The sequence below is a fragment of the Mus caroli genome, chromosome 7 (assembly GCF_900094665.2).
Source record: "Mus caroli chromosome 7, CAROLI_EIJ_v1.1, whole genome shotgun sequence".
NCBI classification, from domain to species: Eukaryota; Metazoa; Chordata; class Mammalia; order Rodentia; family Muridae; genus Mus; species Mus caroli.
This window is the reverse complement of record NC_034576.1, coordinates 141,718,949-141,742,758: the sequence shown is the minus strand read 5'-3', so window position 1 is coordinate 141,742,758 and position 23,810 is coordinate 141,718,949. Positions and strand designations below refer to the sequence as shown.

The 23,810-nt window shown below is 51.4% G+C and overlaps 1 protein-coding gene across 2 annotated transcripts in view; it reads left to right on the top strand.

The window, feature by feature from the left end:
• The window catches only part of Cfap46 (cilia and flagella associated protein 46), an 84,355-nt gene that overhangs the window by 21,897 nt on the left and 38,648 nt on the right, over nt 1–23,810 (top strand). For both annotated transcript variants that reach the window (XM_029480136.1, XM_021167336.2), the window contains 18 exons: nt 2,608–2,836; nt 3,089–3,209; nt 5,747–5,870; nt 6,437–6,567; nt 7,192–7,316; nt 8,430–8,563; nt 9,536–9,748; nt 10,312–10,477; nt 10,585–10,734; nt 11,474–11,581; nt 12,172–12,338; nt 16,052–16,183; nt 16,717–16,879; nt 17,590–17,677; nt 20,045–20,183; nt 20,406–20,589; nt 22,526–22,697; nt 23,287–23,489. In XM_029480136.1, coding sequence (XP_029335996.1) covers nt 2,608–2,836; nt 3,089–3,209; nt 5,747–5,870; nt 6,437–6,567; nt 7,192–7,316; nt 8,430–8,563; nt 9,536–9,748; nt 10,312–10,477; nt 10,585–10,734; nt 11,474–11,581; nt 12,172–12,338; nt 16,052–16,183; nt 16,717–16,879; nt 17,590–17,677; nt 20,045–20,183; nt 20,406–20,589; nt 22,526–22,697; nt 23,287–23,489 — 2,749 coding nt within the window. The remainder of the gene's footprint in view (nt 1–2,607; nt 2,837–3,088; nt 3,210–5,746; nt 5,871–6,436; nt 6,568–7,191; nt 7,317–8,429; nt 8,564–9,535; nt 9,749–10,311; nt 10,478–10,584; nt 10,735–11,473; nt 11,582–12,171; nt 12,339–16,051; nt 16,184–16,716; nt 16,880–17,589; nt 17,678–20,044; nt 20,184–20,405; nt 20,590–22,525; nt 22,698–23,286; nt 23,490–23,810) is intronic.

Genomic DNA, 23,810 nt, shown 5'->3' with positions numbered 1-23,810 from the left:
TCGTCTCCAGGGTCTCTGATGGGAAGTCCACTGCAGCGTGGTTCCCTGTGTGCATCTTTTCTGAATTTCAAGCATTTCTTTTAATTTTTTTTTTTAGCATTTTGGTTATAATATCGCAGGAGCCTTTAAAATGTTCATATAATTTCAGAATGTTAAATGACACTTTCATCAGATTTGAGGAATTTTTAGCTATTGTTTCTTTGAATACATTCCACTGTCTGGGATACTAGCTATACACATGCAGAATATGGGAGTGCTTCTTGCAGCTCCTGGGGACTGTTCAGTTTTTACATCCTTTTTGTTTTGACTCTTCCAATCAGCCCATTTCTGTTTCCAGACTCATGATCTTCCTGGCCGTCCTCTCTGCAGCTGGCCCTGTTCTGCTTCTGTCCTCGGTGTGACCGTGTACTGGGCTGGGCCAGAATGGAAGGAACAAGGCTTATCTGGGCAGGTTCACAGGAACTGGCAGGAACTGGCTTGAGTGCTGGGAAGAAATAGCCTACAGGTCTCATTATTTGGGATAATAAGGGCTATATCAACCTGGGGGAGTGGGTAGCAGTTTGGGGGATGAGTGTACATTATGGGGTGGTACCTAGGTGCTGGGAATGCTCCATTTACATGAAGAGGAACTTCAGGTGCTTGCTGGGCGTGTCCTTATAGGGAGAGATGAAGCTAAACCTGTAATATGGCCATCGGCTATGTGACTACCTCAACGGTGGTAGAAGTCGGGGTTGCAAGGCTATGTGCACTGAAGCATGTAGGCACAGAGAGAGAGAGAGAGAGAGAGAGAGAGAGACAGAGAGAGACAGAGAGAGACAGAGAGAGAGAGACAGAGACAGAGACAGAGACAGAGACAGAGACAGAGACAAGAGCACACAATCCTACTCCTGCCAATTTCAAGATGAGATTTTTTGGGATTTGGACATGTTTAGCCCTCACTCTTGATCCAGGCCCGCTCCCCAATTCACACGGCTCATTCGTCCCATGCTCCACCATCATACTTGGCTAGGATGGTCCTCTTCTCACTTACCACGGCTTTTAGTTCAGTGTTTCCGTGTCACCACTATTTTCCTTTGTATGTGAGCAGTTTTGTGACATGTATATCTATTTGAGAAGGTTTATTTGCAAACCCCCAAAGCCAGCCTATCTGGGTCCTGACCTTGTGCTATCTTCTTCCATCTCTTGCCAGGACAGTGACTGATGATTCTGTACTAAGCATTGCAGGTGGGAACCTACAAAGTCTTGGCATCTTTTGTTTGTTTAACACAGGGTTCTACATAGCTTGTAGACAATGAAGCCTTGACCAGCCTTGAACTTGTTATATAAATCAGGTTAACCTCCAACTTGCAATGATCCTCCTGCCTCTGCTTCCCAAGCACTGTGATTACAGGCAAGTGCCATGAGTGTTGCCATTCTCAAAGAAGTGGTGTTCTTGTTTTGGTGGTCAGCTCAACGTTGGTTGGTAGCCTAAAAGTCACCCTGGCTGGTCCACCTCTGCTCTAGCACATCTCTGGAGGCCCAAGTGCTCCCCACACCCATCCCGGAGGGAATATTCCCATGAAACAGGCTCTCTTCAGGCTGAGCTTTGTGTTTTGCTGGGACAGAGGCACAAAGATCCCTGCTGTTTGGCAAGCCCAGGCTCTGCCTGCTGCCTGCTCAACTCAGGCAACACTGTGCCCATCTGCTTTGCCTCTCACGTGGCTCACGGCCACTTCTCTTGTGAGTTTCTGTCCAGGGGACCCAGATTTCATGCTGTCCAGCATCAGAACCCAGATTCTGCCCCCCAGCCCCTGGGGACTTCTGTCTATGAATGCCCCCTGCTATCTGCTCCCAGCAAGATTCACACGGGCCCCTCTTACTCCATCCACAGTAGACACCATGGTGCACCAGGTTCTTGCTCCTGTGGGTAGCAGAGCTCCAACGCCTCATACCACAGGCCCTCTCTGCTTCTCTACACAGCCTCACCATATGTACGTCCCCCCTAAGGTAGTGGGAATGCTGCGATCACTTTTATTTCTCCGTCTTGGCAGAAAGTCAGTGAGCTACCGGCCACTAGAGCATCTCCATCCAGCAGTCTGTGGATTGTGAGCTGTGCATCCTGTGGCAGTGCTTGAGGTAGCCCCTCCATCACTACTGCACAATGCTTTTGTTCATATGCAGGGGCTTCTCCATCCTTGGCTATAATTAGCCAGAAATGTGGCTAAGCCTCCTGGGCAAATGTCCAGTGTATCCATCAGTCAAAGACAGTGGACCACAGCATTGCCACCAAGTCTCTTCCAGGAGACAGGGGTCCATTGCAGTGGACAGCAGGGTAGCTGTGACATCTGGGTGACAACAGGAAAGCTCAGCATGCCCTGTTTTCACATCATAGCAGGGAGTACTACGTGAACCCTTTTCTGTCGGCTTCTTCTCAGCCTGGGTGAGCTTATTTCCAGGAGTCTGTAGCAACCATTACAATTTTTCTCTCCCTTTGCGAGGTTTCAAGACAAGATAGGAAAGAGGTTGGAAAGCGGGGTCATTCTGTACCTCTTGCTGGCAACTGGACAAAAGTCCCACAGGCTCCCTAGCAGCCCGCCACAGCTCCCTCTCATGTGCTGTTACCTCTAGTCTCATGATCCTGTTGCGCTGCCAAGTGCACATGGAGATGGCCTATATTGAGCAGGATGATGACCGGGTGGAGCCCGCCATTGAGCATATGCAGAAGGCCATGAGACTGGACAGCCTAGGTATCTACAAGGACAAGATCAAGATAACCTACCGCCGGCTGCAGTTGGGTACCATGCTGTACCAGTCTCCTGATCGTCCTGAAGACAAGGCCACTATGGCCATTGAACAGGTACAGACCTAACCCATTGTGGGATCAACCTTCTAATGGAAAGACCAAGGGGGAATCTTGGGTCAGAGAGAGCCCAAGGGACCATTTAGACCCAAGCAGGATGCCCAGGCTCAGCTAGCCAAGGTCTGTATGGCATCCAGGAAGCCTGTGGGAGCTGCGTTGCCTGAGGGTGAAACCATAGACCACATCAAGAGTCTCGGCTGTCCCAGGGGAGGGGGGCCTCAGATATCATGCACGTCACCCTGTCTGCAGGCAAAGAAAGCCACCCCAAAAGACAGTGCCCGGAAGAAGCGTGCAATCCTGGTGAATGCAGGCCTGGCTCTTGCCCCCGACACCTTCCAGATTGTGCTGGACAGCGAGAATGAGGCCAAAGGTAAGTGCTGTCCTCGAACTCACCGCCCTTGACTCTGCTGTGACATGCCTTATTAATCACTGGAAGCACTAGAGAGGGATTGTGTCTGCAAGTGGCTCTTAGTAGCAGAATACTACACCCAGGACTTAAGCTTGCTGTTCTAGAGGCTGGACATCTGTGATGGCGATGTGGTGGGCTAGTCTCTCTTGATACCACCTTCCTTGGCTTATAGATGGTCATATTTTCCTTGTATCCCCACTGACTGTCCTACATGTCAACCTCACTATCCTCTCTATATAAGGATCAGACTGAACAGGACCCACCCCCTTCCAATGGTCTCTTCTCTTCAACCTTATCACCTATTCAAACCCCATCTCTTGAAAAGAAGGGTTTATTCTGGAATCCTGGGGATAGAACTTGGAAACAGTTTATATGGAGACCTAATTCAGCCTATAGTGCCATCTGGAGAATGGAGACAGCAGTCCTGGGGTGCTCTTTGGATCAAAGCTAAGTTGATTTCACTTACCTGCCCCACTTACTTTGTTTCCACTGTAGAAAAAGGTAGCGCTCTACCCTAGCTGTGGCTGCTGAGCCCAGCTCTCAGGGCCAAACCAGCAACTCTGGCTAGAAATAGGCAGCGCCACTGTTGCTAGAGCAGCAGGCAAGTCTTAGTTGGTGGGGGCACTCTCCTGTAGCTCCCCCCAGCACAGCACAGCTCTGGTGAAACAATTATAGGGACTGGAGCTTCAGAGATGACAGACTGAAGTTGCGTTGGCTGTAGTCCATGCTGTGAGTCCCAGGCAAGACACAAGATGGGGAGGATGGAGTCCCAGCCCTAGGCTAGGATGACTGAAGCCTTGGAAATCGCCTTTCAGGCCCATGAGTTGTCTTACGCCACCATCTGCTTTGGCATTTGCATCGCTCATGGTTTATTCTGACCCTTATGAGTCTGAGCAGCCATTGGTCGGCTGACATCACACGGATGGTCTGTCTTACTTGGTTGGTTCATTTTATTAGATGAACATAAACAACTATCCCCAAGTCTGCATTTTCACCAGAGGACATAGTGCCAAGTTGGTACCTGCAGGAGATTCTGAGACTTGCTAAGGTAGGGGCTCCAGAAAGTAGGGTACCCCAGCAAGTAGACACCTGTGTTATATAGGGAAGCACAGAGGAGGCAGGGTACCACCTGAAAGGCGTGCACATAGGCCCAATCCCCAACTTCCTATCTGGTGTCTCCTGTGCCTGCCTCTGCACTGGGCAGCTGACTCTCACTATGAAGCTGAGCTTTGGGTAGGTATTCATCTTAGATCCGAAGAGAGTTGAAAGCCTCTACATGAAAGAGAAGGATTGCTGGGATTGGAAGTGGACAGTGGGCACTGCCCGAGAGGACAGGATGTGGGGGCAGGTCAGGGACCTGGTGCTACTGAGCCCACAGTACATATTTTGCATATTTTATTTTTATATCCATTTTCTTGCCCATCACTCAGCAGAGGCAGTGGAAGAGGAAAGTTATTAGGATGTGGGGGAAGTGGACCTGCTCAACAACAGTTCTCTGGCGGGGGGAGGGGGTGAGCTTAATATTCTTTGCCAGCAGTTCAGTCCTGTAGCAAACACCAAATATGACTTAGCAGCTGCAGATCAGTCCTCTAGGCAGGGAAACACCAGACACTAACCAGCAGCTACAGTCCAGGCCTTTCAGCAAGCAGACACCAGGAAGCTGTAGTTCAATCCTGAAGAAACTGCAATGCTCACCAAATGGCCCAAGGCAAGGCCATGGAAGCGGCAAGCTGCCGCAGGAACCTCTCTGTGGGGTCATATTTTTACTTCTACATCACACGTCCTTTCACGTGTCTGCAAGACATCCTTTCATCTGTGTCTATTTTGGGAAACATTCTTTCATGTGTCTGCTTTAGCAAGACATCCTTTCCCCTGTGTGCCCTAGCAAAACATCCTTTGACTTAAGCCAGAAGTTTCCACTTCACTGTATCTGATGACTGATGGCTCCACTCACTCCATAATAGCTCAATGTCATTGCTGGTCCAAAAGCACTGGTAATGCCCTGGTGATGGTGCCCTGGTGATGGTGCCCTGGTGATGGTGCCCTGCTGATGATGCACTGGTGATGGTGCCCTGCTGATGGTGCCCTGGTGATGGTGCCCTGCTGATGATGCCCTGGTGATGGTGCCCTGCTAATGGTGCCCTGCTGATGGTGCCCTGGTGATACACTGGTGATGATGCCCTGGTGATGGTGCCCTGCTGATGGTGCCCTGGTGATACACTGGTGATGATGCACTGGTGATACAGCGGTGGTGATACACTGGTGATGATGCACTGGTGATACAGCGGTGGTGATACACTGGTGATGATGCACTGGTGATGATGCACTAGTGGTGATGCACTGGTGATGCACTGGTGATACACTGGGAATACACTGGGGATGGGGCCTCTTCACATTCATAGATGAGCTCAGCTACCCAAACTTCATTTGTATACCTGTTTGCCAGGCACAGCAGTGCTATTCTATATATTTTCATTTTGGCTATCTTCTGCTTTCAGTTTCCATTGGGAAGATCAAGGGCCGCTTCACCTACCTCTGTGCGAAAGCTCGACATCACATCCTCTCTGTGGACAAAGCTGCTGGACACCTGCGGCGTCTGGGATATGAGAATGACAAAGACAGGTGGGCCAGCAAGGAGGGTCTGCCAGCTGAGACCTTCATCCAGGCACCAAGTTCACAGCTGCCTGGGAGCCCAGGACAGGTGACACAAGCCACAGGTGCTCCACATGTAGCCCCCATGCTGAGGATGTGGCTTCCTCTTGGGGAACAACTTAGTAGGTCATGCTGGCCAAGGCCACCACAGGAATCCCCAACCCAGGGACAGCCACCCATACCACATGTAGGGAAATGACTTATGTGGGAGCATTTCTCATTGTTAAATGACCAAAAGAACCACTGATAGTGGGGAGAGAGCTGTACGTGACCTTGGGGACAGGCCTAGCTCTGGCCTCTGGGCCTTACCCCAGGAATTATTCCAGCTCTGACCCCTGAGTTCTGACCCCCTGCATCACCCAACTCTGCAGGACCCCCTCCCCACTTACAGCCTCAGCCAGGTGCACTTCCATGTCCCAAGCCGCCACTGATTGACACCTGGCCCTGTATGGTGGCTCCCCCCCCCCCAACAGCCCTTGCAGGTGTTCCTAATTTCACCTGTGTTTCCTTCTCACCACCTGGGTCCTGAGGAGCAGAATTGTGATTTGGGCGGAGCTGGCCAAGGTTGCCTGGCAGCAAGACGTGTGGGATGTCTGTCGCACAGCATCCCGATTTTGCCTCCTCTATGACAACGTCAAAGCAAAGAGGTCCACAAAGCTAAAACGAGGTACGCATCCTTACCAAGTGGGTAAGGGTGAGCATGTGGCATGTGGGTAGGCTGAGATTCAGGCCATCGTGAGTTCAGTGGCATCACCAGTAGGTCCCACCAAGGAACACCAAGCAACACAGAGCCACTGGCCACCTCTCGGAAGCGCCCTGGTCATGTGTTTGGGTTTAGAGGAGTCTTGTCACAGAGAGCAACATTTCTGAGTATGTATTCAGTCAGTCCTTTATCTGTGAACTTCATAGCCACAGGGCCACCCACCAAGGCCTGGAAATATCTGCAGCAAGAAGCAAGCATCAGTGCTGAGCACATGACATGCAGCCTGCTTCCTGACCTTTATCCTCTGAACATTGCCCTTCATCAGCGATCCACACAGTGCACACTCTGCAGTCACTGTTACAGTCAACTACAGATTGCTCAAAGCTCAGGACAGGACTGTACAGATTCCACGTGTACATGGCACCATTTCATGGTGGCTGTGCTTACAGCAGACCAGTAGTGGCTGCTGTAATGATCAGAAGGATACAGGTTTATGCTGTCCTTCCTGAAGGGCTTATCCCACAGAAAGTTGGGACAAGTTTTGATTGCTGAAAAAGAATCTCCCTTTCCCTGCTGCTGTTCCCTCAGGGAGGAAGAAGAAAATCACTGAGGGCTCCATGACTGACTGGGCTCCCTCTGAGATGACCGTGCATAAGCAGATGCCCCCTGACCTGCTGAGGAAGATCGCAAAGGTGTTGTTCATCAGCGCTGAGGTGTGTCAGGAAGGTCTTAGCCATTGTAGCTGCCAGTGCTGCTGTGGCCATTAACACACCAGAGAGATTTGTTGTAAGGGCACCCTTTGCGCGCCCCAAACATAACCACATGGTAGAGACAGAAAGTCAATTCAGTTCCTGAGGACTGCATGAAAAAGTGTGACTTGAGATGCAGCATGGTGTGTGTTGGTGCATATTTGTGTGTGTGTGGGGGGGGATTATTTCTGCAGTCTGGGTGTGAAGTCATATTTGAGGATTGAACTTGGTGTTGGTTTAGGAAGCTTTTGAAGGAGATGAGATATATGCCCTGTGACTCCATGGACCCAGCAGAGGCTTGGGCTGGCTCGTGGTTCCCATCTCTAATGGGCCTGCTCCCTTCCAGACTGGGATGCTGAGACCCAGTGCTGGCCCTGCCCCAAACTAACTGCATGCATTGTGACCCAGCTGTATCCAAAGCCCTTGAGTGTGAGCTCTCTGCTGCCATGCCTGGGCCAATGCCAGAGGCACTGTTTTACCCTCACAATGGCTACAACAATTTCTTTGGTCTTACTCAGTGGACACAAAGCCGGGGGCTGAGGCACACACCTGTTTATTCCATTAAAGACTTGGGACAACAACATGACCAAAGATAAAACTGCCAGATGGCAGAGCCCAGAGTTGATACGCTGGAGACCAGTGGCTGAGACTGACTAACTGTTTTACCAGTGTAGGGCTGGCCTGACCCGCGTCCTCCCACCCATCCCCCTGCCAGGTAGGCTTTGTAGCCTTTAAAGTGGCAGAGCCAGTGTAAGAGGCTTCAGAGAGATGAGCAGTTGGCTAGCTGCCAGAGGAGAACACGGAGACTGCTCTGCCCTCCAGCAGAAGTATGATATGATAATGGGCAAGGGTTGTGCTTTTGAAATAAGCTCCTCCCTTGGTGAGACTCTGGAACTGGCAGGGTGTTGAGGCAGATGGGGGTGGGGTATGCAAATCCAGCACACGATCCTTCTAACTTGTGTTTGGCTTTTTCAGGGAGGAGGCTTTGCCGTGTGTCCCATCCCCAGTCCCCCTCCCTGCCCCCCCCCCAATGCTGGGGTCTGCCTTGCTGTGACTTCTCTGTGTTCTTCCTCACAGGCCACTGTCCACCTCCTGCGCTCAGAAGGTGTACAGCTGAACAACCAGGCCATTCCTCCTGAGGACTTGAGCCAACACCCAGCCGGCTACGTGCCTGAACCACCAGAGAGCAATTCAGAGTGGATCACGTACAGGTGGGTGGGAGTCCTAGCCACCCCGTAGACCAGTGGTTCTCAACCTACATAGGTCATGACACCTTTGGGGGTTGCATGTCAGATATTTGCTTTATGGTTTGTAACAGTAGCAAAATTAGTTATGAAGAAACCATGGAAATAATGCTCTGGCTGGGGTCACCACAACATGAGGAACTGTATGAAAGGGCCTTGGCATTAGGACGGTTGAGAACCACTACTGTACACTTAAGTGACTGAGAATCCGCCTCCCTTGCCCAGCCCCAGTTGTAGATGAAGCAAGATAATACATGTTCTAGCCCAGGATGTTTGTATGCAGCTAGAGCTGAGAGTGGCTTGCCCAAATCAAACAACTGTAAAAACAAACAAAAAGAAGAAGACTAGAGTCATTAGCAACTCACTAAAATACCCACTTGGCCCCTGATGGGAAGAAGTTACCCAGCCTAGGCTGATGGGAGAGAATCCCTTCCATGGTGCCCGCTGTGGTGGGCGGCTTCGTTGCCCACTCTAGGTACCAACCACCCAGCAAACGATATGCACCCAAGGCTCTCACAACTACAGAAAGATGCGGAGCCAGGAGGTGAGGGCAGATACAGGCATGGCAGGAGGCAGCATGGGTGAGCGCTTACTTAGGTCAGCGCTCCTCCTCAAACCAGGGAGCTATGAGAAGGGCCTGTGAGACTCATAGCATGAGAGGAGCTGTGAGAGGGAGCTGCTGGTACCCGGATAGGACCTCACCAGGCCCAGGTGTGATAAGGGGCATCTGGGGACATGCGTGAGCAGAGCAGCACCAAGACGGTCCCTCTAGAGCCTGAATTCCTGGCCTGTACAGGGATGACTGACCAGACTGAGATGCCTTGAAAACTGGAGTGGGGATGACCAGGAGAGCCCACCCTCACACCAGCAGTGGTGTATGGGATAGGGAAGGTAGAGGCTCGGCGGTTGAGCTGACCGCTGCATGGTGTCTTGTTTCAGAACCTGGATAGAAAACTTGTCACAGTATGCCATGAACAACTGGATGCGCGCTGCAGAAATTGGGCAGGAGTTAGGAGAATCCTGGATTGTGCAGAACGCCGTGGTCTACGTTTTGAACCACAACCGGCATCTCATCTTGGCTGGGAGGCAGAAAGAGCTGGTGGACTCCCTATTCCACTTCCTGAGCATCATCAAGATCGTTGGATACACAGGGTGGGTGTGGATACCCACAAGTGTTTATGTTGGAGAGTCATAGCTGCAGGTGTCAGGTGTGACCGCTGTGAGAGCAAGGAGAGACAAGTTGGCGTGGGTCAGGCCTGTGCATAGAGGACACTCTCAGCCTGTACTGTGACAACATGACCTCCATGGTCCCCGGGACCCACACCTGCCTCGCTGCCCCACAGCTGGCTCTGCTCCAAGCCATCGCAAAGAGGCCAGCATAGGCCCAGACACTGCTGTGAAGTAGCTTTGAGCTCTTCACACCTTGGGCTGGAGGTGGGGAGAGGGTGGGATTTCAAGACTACGTGCTTGTTTGTTTTTGACTCTAGATGAATGAGAAGTTAGAAATCTGAAAGCATTTGTGTTGGGGAGGGTTTGAGGCTAGCCTGGTCTCCAAAGTGAGTTCCAGGCTAGCCAGGGCAACATAGTGAGACCTGACAAGAAGGAAAGAAAGGGAGGGAGGGAGGGAGGGAGGGAAGGAGGGAGAGAGGGAGAGCAGGCTGCATGGGTTGAGCACTGTCCTGCTGGGCTGTCACAGCTCTCATGTCACCCTCCAGGGACTCAGTCATGCTGGTCATGCTCTGTAATGCCCTTGCTCGAGGCCTGATCATGAGCTGGATTCCCACCCAGACACCTGAAAAGTCGAAGAAGAATGTGCGCCCTATCTTGGTTCATGCTCCACTGGAGTCTTCGGCTCTATCAGATATCAGAGCAGCTGTGGAGGTAACTATACCCTGCAGCCCAGGGGGGCAGGGGAAGGCCGGAGGAAGGAGGGAGGGCTCAAGGTCTCCTCTTAGATTTGCCTTGTGGTGAAGATACACTTGTTTTAGGTCTGTGAATTTGCACTGAACCTCACTAATGGGAATGTGCCGGAGGACATCGTGCCCACCAATGTCCGGCAGCACCTCATTGCCACCTGGGTGAAGGCCAAGCAGCTACTGCAGCATCAGATTGGTCAGCGGCTAGGCACCGATGAGCAGGTAGGTGCTGAAGGCGTTAGGACCTGCCCACACACTGCCTTTCCCATCGTTCTCTTTATGGTCTTAGATATGACCGTATTTGCTGGGAAGGGACTATTTCCACCTAGTGAGGTCTGAGGTTGCTCTCTACCATCACCAAAATTGCTGATCTTGCAAGTTAAGACAACAAGTCTCCACCAGATCTGAGCTCTGGGCCTCTGGGGGTGCCACCCACTCTTACTGACACTCATTGACAGAGTCATCTCCTTGGCACCCCACCTTCCCCTCCCCCAGACACAAAGGACTATGGGAGCAAGGTCTGGGAAGAAGGGAACTGTATGAACTCAAGCATCCCCACCATGCCCCTCACTCTGCAGTAAGTTAATCTCAATGAGGAGCGGGGGGGGGGGGGCGGAAGGGACATTTATGCTGGGGCCAGGCAGAAGGGGTTGATGAGACATCCCGTACCAGCAACCAGGACTCGACAGTTTTCTCCCTCTAGAAAGTCCTCCTTAGAAGCCAGACAACACTGCCTTCAAGGCCCAGGAGTGTAGACTTTGGGCCTTGCTGCTTAAGAGGATAATGAAGAGGTTAACTTTCCCAAAATAGCCTAGGAGATCAACATTCCAAATACTGGGGTCTGGCTGTTCCTCGAGACCAATATTGCACAGGTTTATCTCAAAAGGGGCTCAGGTCTCCACCGCTTCCTCCTGCACTGTTCCCTGGGCGCCTGGGTTCTCAACCCTATCCATCCTTCCAGAGTACCAATGAAGACATCAGCTCTGTGACCAGGGTCCTAGTTGCCCTTGAGATGTATTCATGCAACGGGCTGGGCCTCATGGACTTCACTGTGCCCCCGCTAGTTCAGGTGAGTCTCCCCAGGGATTCCAGGAGGTCACTCAGCAACCCCCATCCAGGAAAGATGAGGAAACTGAGGCTTGGGATCCTGCCCGAGGCAGTCAGAACTCAAACCCACATCCACATCGGCACTGCGGTTCCCACTGTATCCCTGCAGCTGCCTTCTCTCAAAGCACACATGTCTGGCCTCTGTATGGCACCATCCTTTATATTAGTGTGAAGAGAATGCTTCTCTCAGTGGCCTGACTGTGGTCCCCTTCATCCCAAGACCTCAGCACAGACAGAGGCATATGAGAGGTCAGGCATACCTATACCTTGTCCTTGGTCTAGAGGTGGCCGTGTGCTGGGAGAGCGGTGAGAATGAGGCAGCTGAGATCAGTAGCAAACATTGCAGCTTGGCTTCACAGATGGGTGTGGTCTATCTGGAACTGCATATGCTTAGTAATCCCTATCAGCATGCATGCTAAGCCATGCGCAAGTAACACGGGATTGATGGAGCTCACTGGGCTGGCAGCGTGGTCATTGTCGAGGGCCACAGACCACTAGGCAGTCATTGTCACTAATGCGATGTCCTTCTCCCCTGCGTCACACGCTGGTAAGGTGGTGAAGATGGCCTCCGAGTGCAACTGGTCCGACCATCTGGTGGAGCTGCAGACCCTGACACGCCTCACCCATTTCGCCTACATGGCTCACGACCATGAGGTCACCATGGCGTGTTCTCAGAATGCCACACAGATGGGCCTCAAGCACCTGAGGTCGTTTGAACCGTAAGTGACTTCCACGATGATGTCCTAGAGGCACACAGTAACATCCCCAGAGAAGCAGAGCATGGAGTGTGTCTCCTGCCAGAGGAGGGGCCAGAGGCTCAGCCCTGCTGACCAAGGGGTGGCTGGCAGGAACCTGGCGGTCCTTCACCTGCTTCTGGCTGTGTGCTCTAGAACAAACAACACAGTGAACAGGGCACATGAAGCTCGGTATCACTGAGGACTCGGAGCTACACAGGCCTCAGCTGGGAGGTCTGTACAACAGCGGTCTGTGTATGACCACTAGCTAAGAGTGGATGGTTCTCTTAGTTGTGATAAAATACCACAGCAGAGAGGCCCAAGAAGTGGGGATTTCTTGTTCATGGTGTAGAAGCTGGTGTTGAAGTTGGTGTCTAGTGAGTGTCTCTGCCTAGTTCAAAGGTCACCACTTCACATGACAGAATAGGCAAGGCGCTCCTTTGTATTCCTTTATGGGGCAGAGTTCCGTCCTGAGGCTCCAACTCTGCACTGCGCTGGCTCATTTCCCAACATCCCTTCTGCTAATAACCATCACCCGGGGAGTTGGATTTCAGCGTATGACGTTAGAGGACGTATGTGGTTCTCAGTTCAACCACGTTCCAACCCTGGTGCAGACGGCTTCAGCAAAGGGATTTCTAAGTTACAAGACTCATTACACTGTAGTATAATGTCACCAGAGGATATGGGCAGGCCATCCCCTCTCTTGTTGGACAGGAGACAGCGTCTCTGTCGGGCCTCCCATGGCAACTGCTGGCAATTCTGAGCCACTGGTGGTTTGAGTTCCCTTTCTCGTCGCTCTGGACTGATTAGAAGCGACTCAGAACTGAAAGGTTCATTTTGGCTCATGGTTTCAGGCTGCAGTGCACTGCAGAGGGAAGGCATGGGGGCCAGGCTGTGAGAAGGCAGCTAAAGTGTGCATCTGGGATGGCTCGCTACACAGTCTGTTCATTAGAACAGGAAGCAGGGAGCAGGGAGGAAGTATGGCCAGACTGCAAAAACCTCACACACAGCCTGTCCTCAATAGCTGGATCCCATGAGCAAGGTGACATCTCTTAAAGGTCCTACAACCTCCCAAAACAGTGCCACCTGCTCCGAACCAGTGTTCAAACACATGAGCCTGGATGGGGGAGGGGAACATTAACTAGTCAGCCTACACCACCAGTGAAGCACCAGAACGCGTCCATCTTCCCTCATAGTTTCAGCAATGCCCTTTTCCTTTTTTCCTGAACATGGGGCTATTGTAAAAAGCAGTGTTGGGACAATTGGCCACACAGTCAAGACTGCCTTCCTTGGGCTCTTCTTTTTGGCTTCTTTCCTGAGTCCAGTTATCCTGAAAGACAGAGTCATGGCCCAGGGCTATAAATGTGCTTCCTCTGCCCAGTGGCCAGATTTAGTCCCCAAATCCACTGAGTTCTTCCCCTTACCTGTGTCCCCAGTCTTGAGCTATGTCTACCAGCCTTGCTTTCTGAGCCCTTTTGATGCGCTCCTGGTGTGGTGGTAATGCCAGCCTGTGTTGGCAGGATTTAGGGGGTGTGTGGCATCTGCCTCCTGATTGGTCAGACTCCTATGAGGACAAGGCCAAGCCTGTGTCCTGTGCACAGCGGCAGCTCCGAGGCTATGTTCAGACCACTGCTGAGAGTCAGCAGAAGCCCACGACCTGCAGTGTGGACACTGCACTATGACCTGCAGTGTGGACATGACATTTGCACTGAAGAGTACCTGATCATGTGGCCCATGGGCCTTTAGAACTGGTTAGTAGGAGGAATGTGGAAGAGTTTGTAAATTAGGACTGAAAAGTCCTAGAAAAACTTAATGGACCGTTCTGGCAGAGTGAGGGAGACGAGAATGCTGAGAAGAGTCAGCTAGGAGATGAGGCTACACTCCTCTTATATTCCAGCAGGGAATCTGGCTCAAACGGGAACCAAAAGCCCCACCCTCTTTCAATTGTTCTTATGGGGAATTTGGCCACAGGCATGAGAAGAGAAAAGGATTACAACAACTTTTGGTGTCCTGGCCTTAGAGGGCACGACCTTTACCACTGAGCCATCTACAAATTTCGCTCTTCCTTTGATTTTATAGTGAGTTGGAAGAGGGAGGCCAGAGTAGCTGAAGTCTACTTACCATAGCTCTGCGGGGAAGACGGACAAGGGGAGGTGCATGCGGTGACTGCAGACATAGAAGCCACATGCAATAGGGACAGACCAGAGCTGGGGAAATGGCCATGTTCCACCCTGTGCAAGATCCACTTCTACCCACTCAAAATATCCTTAGGAGAAAAAGAATTGATCACCCCCGCAGAAAGGGTTGTTGTAAGCTGTTTGTGCTACTGCAAACAGCCACCACCGGTTTGGGCACAGGAGGGGAGCCGGGCGTAGCACCAGGCCAGGCTAGCACACTCTTCCATCAGTGATACTAAATCAAATCTAATTTATAAAGGAATTCCCTGTAATAAATAAAGCAAAGATGCCCATGCATACAAACAGCAACAAGAAACCTGGAGGGGGCAATGCTGAGTTCCCCGCCAAGGCCTCTGAAAGTCTTTTATAGACCGTTGTTGCCCCCTGCTGGTGACTGTTGTTGTTGCACCCTGCTGGCTGCAGCGCACCTCTTTTTTTTAAAGTTGTATGGCCCTGTATGGAAAGATCAAAATTTCCGATTGTTACTCCCCAGGCTAGGCTCTCAACCTTCTTTACACCAACATACCACCTGTAAAAGGGATTCTAATTACCACATAACCTCAGTTTATCTTCAGACCACAAATTCCCACTGTGCAACAGGTCCTTACAGTCTAAGGTCAGCTGCCCTTCCTCTACTGGCATATACTGGCATATACTGGCATATGTGGATGTTTGCTCCAGCAAGCAGGTGCCTGTCTTCCAGAGCCCCCGGACCCAAAAGAAGTGTTCTCAGAACAAGTTTATTACTCACAGAATAAAATCCGTGTGGCTGAGCTAAACAGCGGGAACATGCTCTCCTCCCGCCCCACTCTCACCCCACCCTCACCCCCATGCTGCATGTACCCAGACCACAGCTCCCCTGGATTTGGGAAACCGGAGACTGTGTGAGGAGCTGAGGTGCTGCTCTGAGATGGTACTGCAGGCCTGTGTGCACCTCTAAGTACAGAGTACAGACCACCTGGGACAAGACTTTGTTTTGAGCCCAGGAAACAGCCTGGCTGAGCCTAACAGATGGTTCTGCTGGCCCACTGATGCATGGAAACCCACCAGAAACTAGCAGCTAAAAGCCAGTTAAGTAGTCTGTCTCATGGTTCCGTGGGTTCGCTGGAGTCTGCCAGTTAGTTCTGATTTGGGGTCTCTCATAAGGGTAATTGAGAATCCATCAGCCAGGCACCCACAGAGCTGATTCCCACATCCCCAGAAAGTCTCTGTGCATGGGTATCTCCAGAAGCCGCAATGAACCTCGCTATGTAGTATCTCTGTGAATGGAAGACCATCTCCACAATGAGTGTCCCAAACACCCAGGCTAGACGTAGGCATCTCAGTTCACTGGTAAGGATGGCCTCAGGAGGCCAGAAGGAGAAGAATCACTCGCCCCAAAGCACAGAATAAGGTAGAAGTGCGCCTCCGTCTTTGGATGCCTTTGCAGGGCAATGGGTGGAAGGATCACGTTTGCAGTGAGTGGAGAGCAGCATGCATCACTTCCCATCTCTCCCCTCACTTGCTCTGTGTCCTCCCCAGGAGCAACGCCAAGCTCGCAGCAGAAATGCTGTGTATGGTGTCCTGCATCCAGGGCCGTAGCATCATGGAAAACTTGAAAGGCAGGAAGCAGCTACGGCTAGCAGCAGCCAAGGCCTTTGTAGAAAGTGCCAGGTATGCAACGGGGAGGGGGAGGATAGGCTGGCTTGGCTAAGTATAGGGGGAAGCCAAGCCTGTGTAGTGCCACCATGGTGCTATGGGACATTACCGAATCCCGAGGAAGGAATCATGTGGTACCAGCAGGCCTCTGCCGACATCCTGTCACGCAGCTGAGCTCACAGACACCGGGGCATCCATGGGAGAAACTCAATAGAGCTGTGAGCTAAGGGGGTGCAAAGGATGTCCAGAGGGTCCCAAAGCATCCAGGGGCTTAAGGAACGGAGACAGGTGGGCACAGCAAGGGACAGGTTAGGAGAGCCCATTGTTGCCCTGGGATGTGGTCGGCACCTGAGGAGCTAGGGAGGTGGCACACAAGGCTTGCACTACCATGGTGCCTGCCGTACAGTCCCAGAGCTGGACCACCCTGATTCCACTCCTCCCCTACAAGACCTTTGTAGAAAGAGCTTCCTAGTCCTGGGAAAGGTGTGGGTCTGGGCGAGCAGCCCGCGCAGCCTATTGGGTTTTTTAGACCAGGCATGTCATTTCAGGTTTGGGGGTCTAGCAAACAGCAATTCCCTGGTGATGATGGCCGCCCGGCACTACTGGAACACATGGCTCCCACTTCTGTCCTCACCAGCCAACAGGAAGAAGGCCAAGGCATCCCTCCAGAGAATCATCAGCATCATCAACAAGACAGAGAACAAGAAGCAGGTGCCACAGGGACACACGCTAGGTTGCTAGGAGACCTTTACCCTCAGGCCTGGCCAGACTCACAGGAAAAGACAACCCCACAGCATAACTCCCGCAGAGTATGGCTGCCCTGGGGCATGGCTTGACTGGGGTCATAACTCTCAGTGAACACAGCCCCTGTGGGAGGGGTGGTGGGGGTGGGGGTGGGGGTTGGTGTGCGTTTGGTGTATGGTTTAGAAGTGTGGCATGGTGTGGTGTGTTGGTTACAATTTGTTATGTGTGGTGCAATATATGTGTGATATGATATGTGTATGGTTGCGTATTATGTATGCTGTGGTGTGCATGGAATATTGTATGTAGTAGGATGTTGTATGCACAAGCTGGTGTGTTGTATATGGTATGAGAGTGTGTGGTACAGTGTGGTGTGATATGACATTGCTTTTGTATGGCATAGGAGGTCTTGGCATGTATAGGATGTGCATGGTATGGTCCATGTGTAGTATGGTGTGATATGATATGATACATGATACACGATGTGGTATGTATGTATGATATTGTACTCATGTGGCATATATGGTATGTTCTGAAATTTTGTGGCTATTTCTGTTTGTTTTTTGTTTTGTTTTTTTTCTCTTTGGTTATTTGTTTTCTTTTTGTTTTTGACTGACACTAATGATGGAGGAACACATCAGCCTCCTCCAACAGGTGCTGTCTTGTTTGTTTCACTTAAGGAGACAGATAAAACCCTGCCTCTGCACCAGTGGCCGTCAGCTGACTTCCAGACTGGAGGGACAGCCCCTGAAATCCAGTTCCTCCCAGGTTGGTAGCCTCGGGGCAATGGGAAAAAAAAAAAAAAAAAAAAAAAAACGGGAGCTCTTGGGAGCTCGGGCATCCAGTGGTTCATATCCTGTGTCCTCACACGAGGCACCTTAATTGGGACCATGCCAATGAGCATGTCTACTTCTCACTTGATGTTTTCCCTTAAGCTCCTATGAAAACCTATTCTGAACAGAGAACGCCCAGCCCAGGTCCTCCATCCTACCAAAGTGGAGAGCCTCACCTGGTAGGTGTGTCCTGTCTTCCCCTTGATCGTGTTTCTACCATTGAAAAAACCGTGGAGGCGCCCTCCTCGGCAAAACAGGGACAGGAAGACACCACTCTGACCTCAGAACAACAGAGATTTCAATTTTTTAAAAAAAAGAATACATTTTCTTCTCATGATAAGATTCCCTGGCAATCAAGAGCCCCGTGTGTATTTGACACTGCAGAATAGATTAGTGGACCCTGCCTTGAGCATGCTAGTCTATTCATAGGCAAAACCGATTCCAAATTAAGAACAAATGCATGGCCATATGTAAGTAAACAGTGTACCGAACCCCCAGCATTTCAAATATTGACAGAGTTTGAAAGAAAAGCAATACAGATAACATAGTCAGAGGCAGACCTCGCTCACACTCCCCCAGTTGAGTCAGCTTGTTGCATAAGGAGCCAGACAGAAGCTGGAAGTCAAACTGCACTCACCCCTGGAAACCATTATTGGGTAGGGTCAGAGAGTCCATGGCTTCAAAAATTCCCACTCTTGGTGCTGGAGGGGTAACTCAGCTGTCAAGAACACTTGATGTCTTCCAGAGAAGCCAAATTCAATTTCCAGCACCCACACAGTTGTCGACAGCCATCTGTAACTCCATTTCCAGGGGTATCAGATACCCTCTTCTGGCCTCCATAGGCATGGTCACACATGTTGTACATAGACATAAGTCTTTAAAACAAGACAAAACAAACAAGCAAAAACATAAAATACACATAAACAAAACAAAGCAAAGCCTTCCCATTCTGGGCCAGATGTGGCATTACACACCTTAAATCCCAGCACTTAGGGAATAGAAGCAAACAGGTCGCTGTGAGTCAGAGTCCAGCCTGGTCTACATGGTTCCAGGACAGACAGAGCTAATTAGTGAAACTTCCTCTCAAACACAAACAGCAACAACAAAACCACCTTCCAATCCAGACGAGAAGCATCAGAAGGTAAAGTTGGGCAAGCAGAAATTCTGAAAAGGGAAGCACACTTTCAAACCGACCCAAAAAAGCAACAGATGAGAAAGGCAGAGAATGAAGGAGTAACAGTGTGGGAAATCCTCACGTCCAGCGTGGGGAGGAGCTAGAGCTGGGTAGTCAGATGAGGAAAGCCCTCTGGCTCAGGGCTCCGCTCTCTCCAGCCTCACTGCCTCTCCCCAGCATTGCACCCCCGGGCCTGGGCCTGAGCCTCTGTATGTAAGGACAGCACTGAAAAGAAGCCCTCTGTCCCTGCTGCTGGATGGCAGCGAGGTTTGACAAGAAGGGTCTCTGCCCTAAGTCTCTTACCCACTGACTGGTGAAACACCCCAATGGACCTCATATACCTCAGTGCATCAAACTAGGGACCAAGGGGGAAGATGGAGGCTAGGCTACACAGAATTGTGGATGAGTGTGCACAGAGCGCCCTCCCCGCAGTGAGCTAACAGGTTCAGATAATAAACTCAAATACCAAAGGAACTATGAGGTCCCCAAGTACCCGAGGTTAGCTGGTTTTTCAAGTCTATCTTGGAGTAGAAGAAAGCTGTCAGAGCCACCAACCTGTGGCAAGAGCTATGGGCATGTTCAGTCCTTGACCAGCATCCCCTATGCTAGGACAGTCAGCATGAGAACAACAGCAAAAAGACAATCAGGACCCCTGCTGACCGTGGCCAGGGTTGGCCCTGGAGATAGGTGACAAGTTTGGTGGCAGGGCCTGCAGCCTTCTCTGAATGTTACTGGGGTGAGCAGAGGGAAGATCGGGTTTCTATTTCCTCGTGCTCATGTTGTTTATTTTTAGATTAAAAGAAAAGTAACAGGCTTTCTAAGAAAAGAGCGCTTGTGGGGGATTGGGGACTCGAAGCCAGTGTGCAGAGAGTGGTGGCGACCAGGAGGGGCACTTGGAACTGGTCCCCTCAGACAGAGGAGTGCCCGAGTCATGGTGGGCTGTGGGCAGGGCCCACACCGATCTACCACCAGCCCTACATGGCAACATCTGTTGCCTGTGTGTGAATGGAAGACTATGACATGGTTGTGAGGAAGGAAGTCAGGGGTGTGGAGTCAGACGGTACCCAGTCAGTTAGAAAGGAGCTGGCTGCCCAGCCCCTTTCAGGCCCCATCTCTTCTTTACCCCAGGGGCTGAGGATGACCTCACACTCCGAGCTGCACTCTACACTCTGCTCTTCAACAGCCACGCTGACCGGAATGACTGGGAGATGGGTCTTAAGGTGCTGGACGAGGCTGTGCAAGTGCTGCCGAGGACAGCCCACCGCCTGTGAGTGCCCTCGCCCTGAGCACCCCGGGATGCTCTCCACACTGCCTCGGCTGGGCTTCCCCGCTCTACCTTTCCACCAAAGGACTTCACCAGATATAGAGCACAAAACCCTAGCCAGGTCCCTATCTTGTCCCATCCCTGCCAACAGGAACATAGGCAATGGCCATCCTATATGCCACGTGTATGCATCCCAACATTGCCCCATCCTTTCCTCCTCTTCAGCTTGATTTTCAAACATATGGTCATTGTGAAGGCCAAGCTTGGGCAGAACTTCACCATGGAAATTCAGAAGTTCAAGGATGAGAAGGAAAGCTACTTGGCAAGCATGTGGTACCGCCTGGCCCAGAACTCGAAAACCGTCTGTGGAGAGTTGAGCTGCTATCAAAATGCTATCCAGGCACTGCAGGTCTGTGTGGTGGCCATTCTGGTGAGGGTGGGTGGATTTGTGTCTGCATTACAGAGATAATCCTATGAAAGGCCTAAGAATGGGGGTCTTCGCGGGTCAGCTCAGAGGATGTCACTGTGTAGTAAGCCCTGGTTGAGGCTGGAGCCTCCCTTCTGCTGATTTGCCCTTTAGTCACCACTGGGAAGCGTGGGAAGAACCTCAAGATAAATATCTGGGCTCTCTGGGGCCTGTGGTTGCAGAGCAAGCAGGGATCTGCATGCAACAGGCTGGAACAGGTAGGTCTTGTCCCTACTACCCAAAGGCCAAAACAGACATTCCATTCCATGCGCTTCGGTGGGAGGGGCTCTGGTTTCTGACTGGATGACAGTGGTTGTTGTGAGTGAGGCCCACAGGGGGCTCCCTGAAGTCCTGAGTGTGGGACCAGTAGTGTCCTGAGCCTCTGAACTGAAAGGTCTGGAATGTGAGGAGACACCTTGGAAGGCTGGTCTGTCTCACGGGCCCTAAGCACATCCCTGCTTGTGAGGTCCTAGATGCTGCAAGGACCAGGGCAGCTCACAGCAAAGGTGCAAGGCTCGTGCAGGGCACAGGCTGTGGCTTCAGAGACCTGACGCTAGTGTATGTGATTCAATGGAGCCCCTGGATTTTGCTCTTTAGACCAACTAACTGGTCATTCTCTGTTTTCCTGCTGGGTTTTGGGATCAGGCAGTAAGTCACTTCCTGCCTTGCAGCGCGCCCTGCTCAGCATCCTTTTCATGATGGAGGCTTGGGGTAGTGTTAGGAGATACAGGGGCCAGTGAGACAGGTAGGATGCAAAGGGTGCAGAGGACCTGGGGGACCTTACTAAACTCTTGTTTTCCCGCTTTCACTGAGGAAGCTGGAAGGGCAGCCCCCTGAGAAGGGAAGGCCACCAGGTTGTGCTAGAAGAAGGGCAGAGAACTCAATATATTCAGCAGCTGCACACGGAAAGCAGGTTGCTCTTCAGTGACCTTGAGTCTCGTCCTTGAATTTTGTTTTTATTTACTTATTAATTAAATCTACTTATGTATGTGATATGTGTGTGATGTATAAGTGTGTGTGTGTGTGTGTGTGTGTGTGTGTGTGTGTGTGTATGTGTGTGTGTGTGTGTGTTCATGTGTTCCACGGCATGCCTATGAAGATCAGAGGACAACCTGATCAGAGGAATCAGTCCTCATCTTGTACCTTGTTTGAAGCAGTCGACTGTGTATACCAGGGGCGCTGACCCCCCAAGCTTCTGGGCATTCTCCTGTCTTAGCCTCCCATCTTCCTGAAGGGATGCTAGCATTATGGAGGTGAAAGAGCCATGACTATAGGTCCTGAAAAGTGTGGGGGTGACACCTCGAGGCTAGGCCACGGAAGAGGCCTGGGAAGGGAGAGTGCAGCAGCTGTCCAGCAAACTAAAACTCTGGCTTGCCTAGACCTCTCATCTTTGAGGCTGGCCTGCATTTTCCAATGGTCATAGGTCACATGTATATCATGCCTCATCTTTGGCTGTAGTTTCCCTGACAACCCCTCCCACAGGTACACAATGAGCTATAGAAGCTGTTGATAGTTTAGATACAAGCTGTGCATGTGTGGGGAGGGAGTTATAGAGCGCTTAACCACAGAGCCACCCATCCAAGGCTTCAGATTGCTCAGACAGCCTTGCAGGGAGCCCTAAGCAGCTTCCCTTTTCCTAATGGAGACTTGGAGTGGTGTGAGGAAGATCAGGGGACAGTGGGACACTTGCAAAGCGTGCAGAGGACCTGGGGGGCCTGGCCAAACTCCTGTCTTCCTGCCATACCTCTGTCCACAGCTGGAGCCCTCGGGGAGTCTTACACCGTCAAGTCTCATTGTCATAGGCCTCCCCATTCTAATTCATGGCATGTTGACCTGATTAGTGTCATACTTCATGATGCTTTTCTGTCTTGTCCCAAAGAAACCAGAGAACAACTGGCAGAAGGTGGACTACATCATGGAGTTCAGCGAGTGGATGTATTACAAGCAGTTCCCTCTGGATGACGTGTTTGACCACCTGGATTGGGCAATCGAGATTCTGCTCTCCATGAAACCCAATGAAGACTCCCTTGAGCCAGAACCCAAGAAGGAAGGTGAGGGTGACCAGGATAGCTTTCCCTGACCTACTACTATACTGGAGACCCTACGTGGCCCTTCAGCAAGACATAGTAGGACCGTTGCTGGGCCACCATTGTCCTCTGATGCAGACATACATTCATTTTGGCTTATAGCAGTTAGGAGTGGGGAAAGGGGCAGAGTGGACAGTGCCAGCGCTTGTGGGTCTGCTCAGCATTTAACCCACGCAGATGAACGTCGCACACTAAGCTAGCTAGGGAGAAAACAGAGCAGGTCAGCCTGTGGCATACCACTCTAATTGGTGTGGAGGCTTCAGGACACTAGCCTGGCACTGAATGGGTACCAAGTCCAAGGCCATCAGCCGTCTACTTCCCAGAAAATGAGCCTCCTTGACTCCCAGATTCAGAGAGAGAAGTCTGGGACCCAGGGAAGGCCGTGTGGAAAGGTAGCCCTGCTGCACAAACTCCAGTCCAGGGAGGCAGCAGCACATCACTAGGTGTGTGGTGATTGACAGGGGGCTGGGTCAGTGTTGTAGGTTGTGGGGGAGGCTATCTCTGGGCCTAATTCAGTTCATGGTCCCAGACTCACACCCACCATGCTGTTCAGGGCAGGCCTCCCCTGCCCAGTCTCTCACAGAGAGTACAGTGCCTTCAAATCAGACGGCCTCCTTGGACCAGTTTCGAAGTGTGAGACAGTTGGAGGCCCTGGCCCGTGTGCACATCCTGCGGGCCTTGATGGCATCCCCAAGTGCCTCTTCCCATGAAGATGACTGCTTGATGGCCTACAGCTTCTTCAAGCACATCTTGCAGGTAAGGGAAGGCTAAAGATACAGTGCTAAGCTGTGAAGATTCCTACTAATCCTGTCAGCCAGCCCCTGAGAGCAGACTCTGCCTCTTTTGGGAAATTATAGTATCATTTTCTTTTCAGAGAAGTCAGAGCCTTAGCAGGTCCTCTGTAAAAAGCATGCAGACAGTTTTCCCCTGCATCATCTATCTCTTTCCCTGTGCTGAGAGATCTGTTGGCATCTCGCTGGGCCCTGCCACACCCGAGTTCTTGAGGCTCCTTGAAGAGAACGCTCCCTAAACCCACCCTATCCACCACAAAAACCTGTAGTGACTGACCAGGCTTGC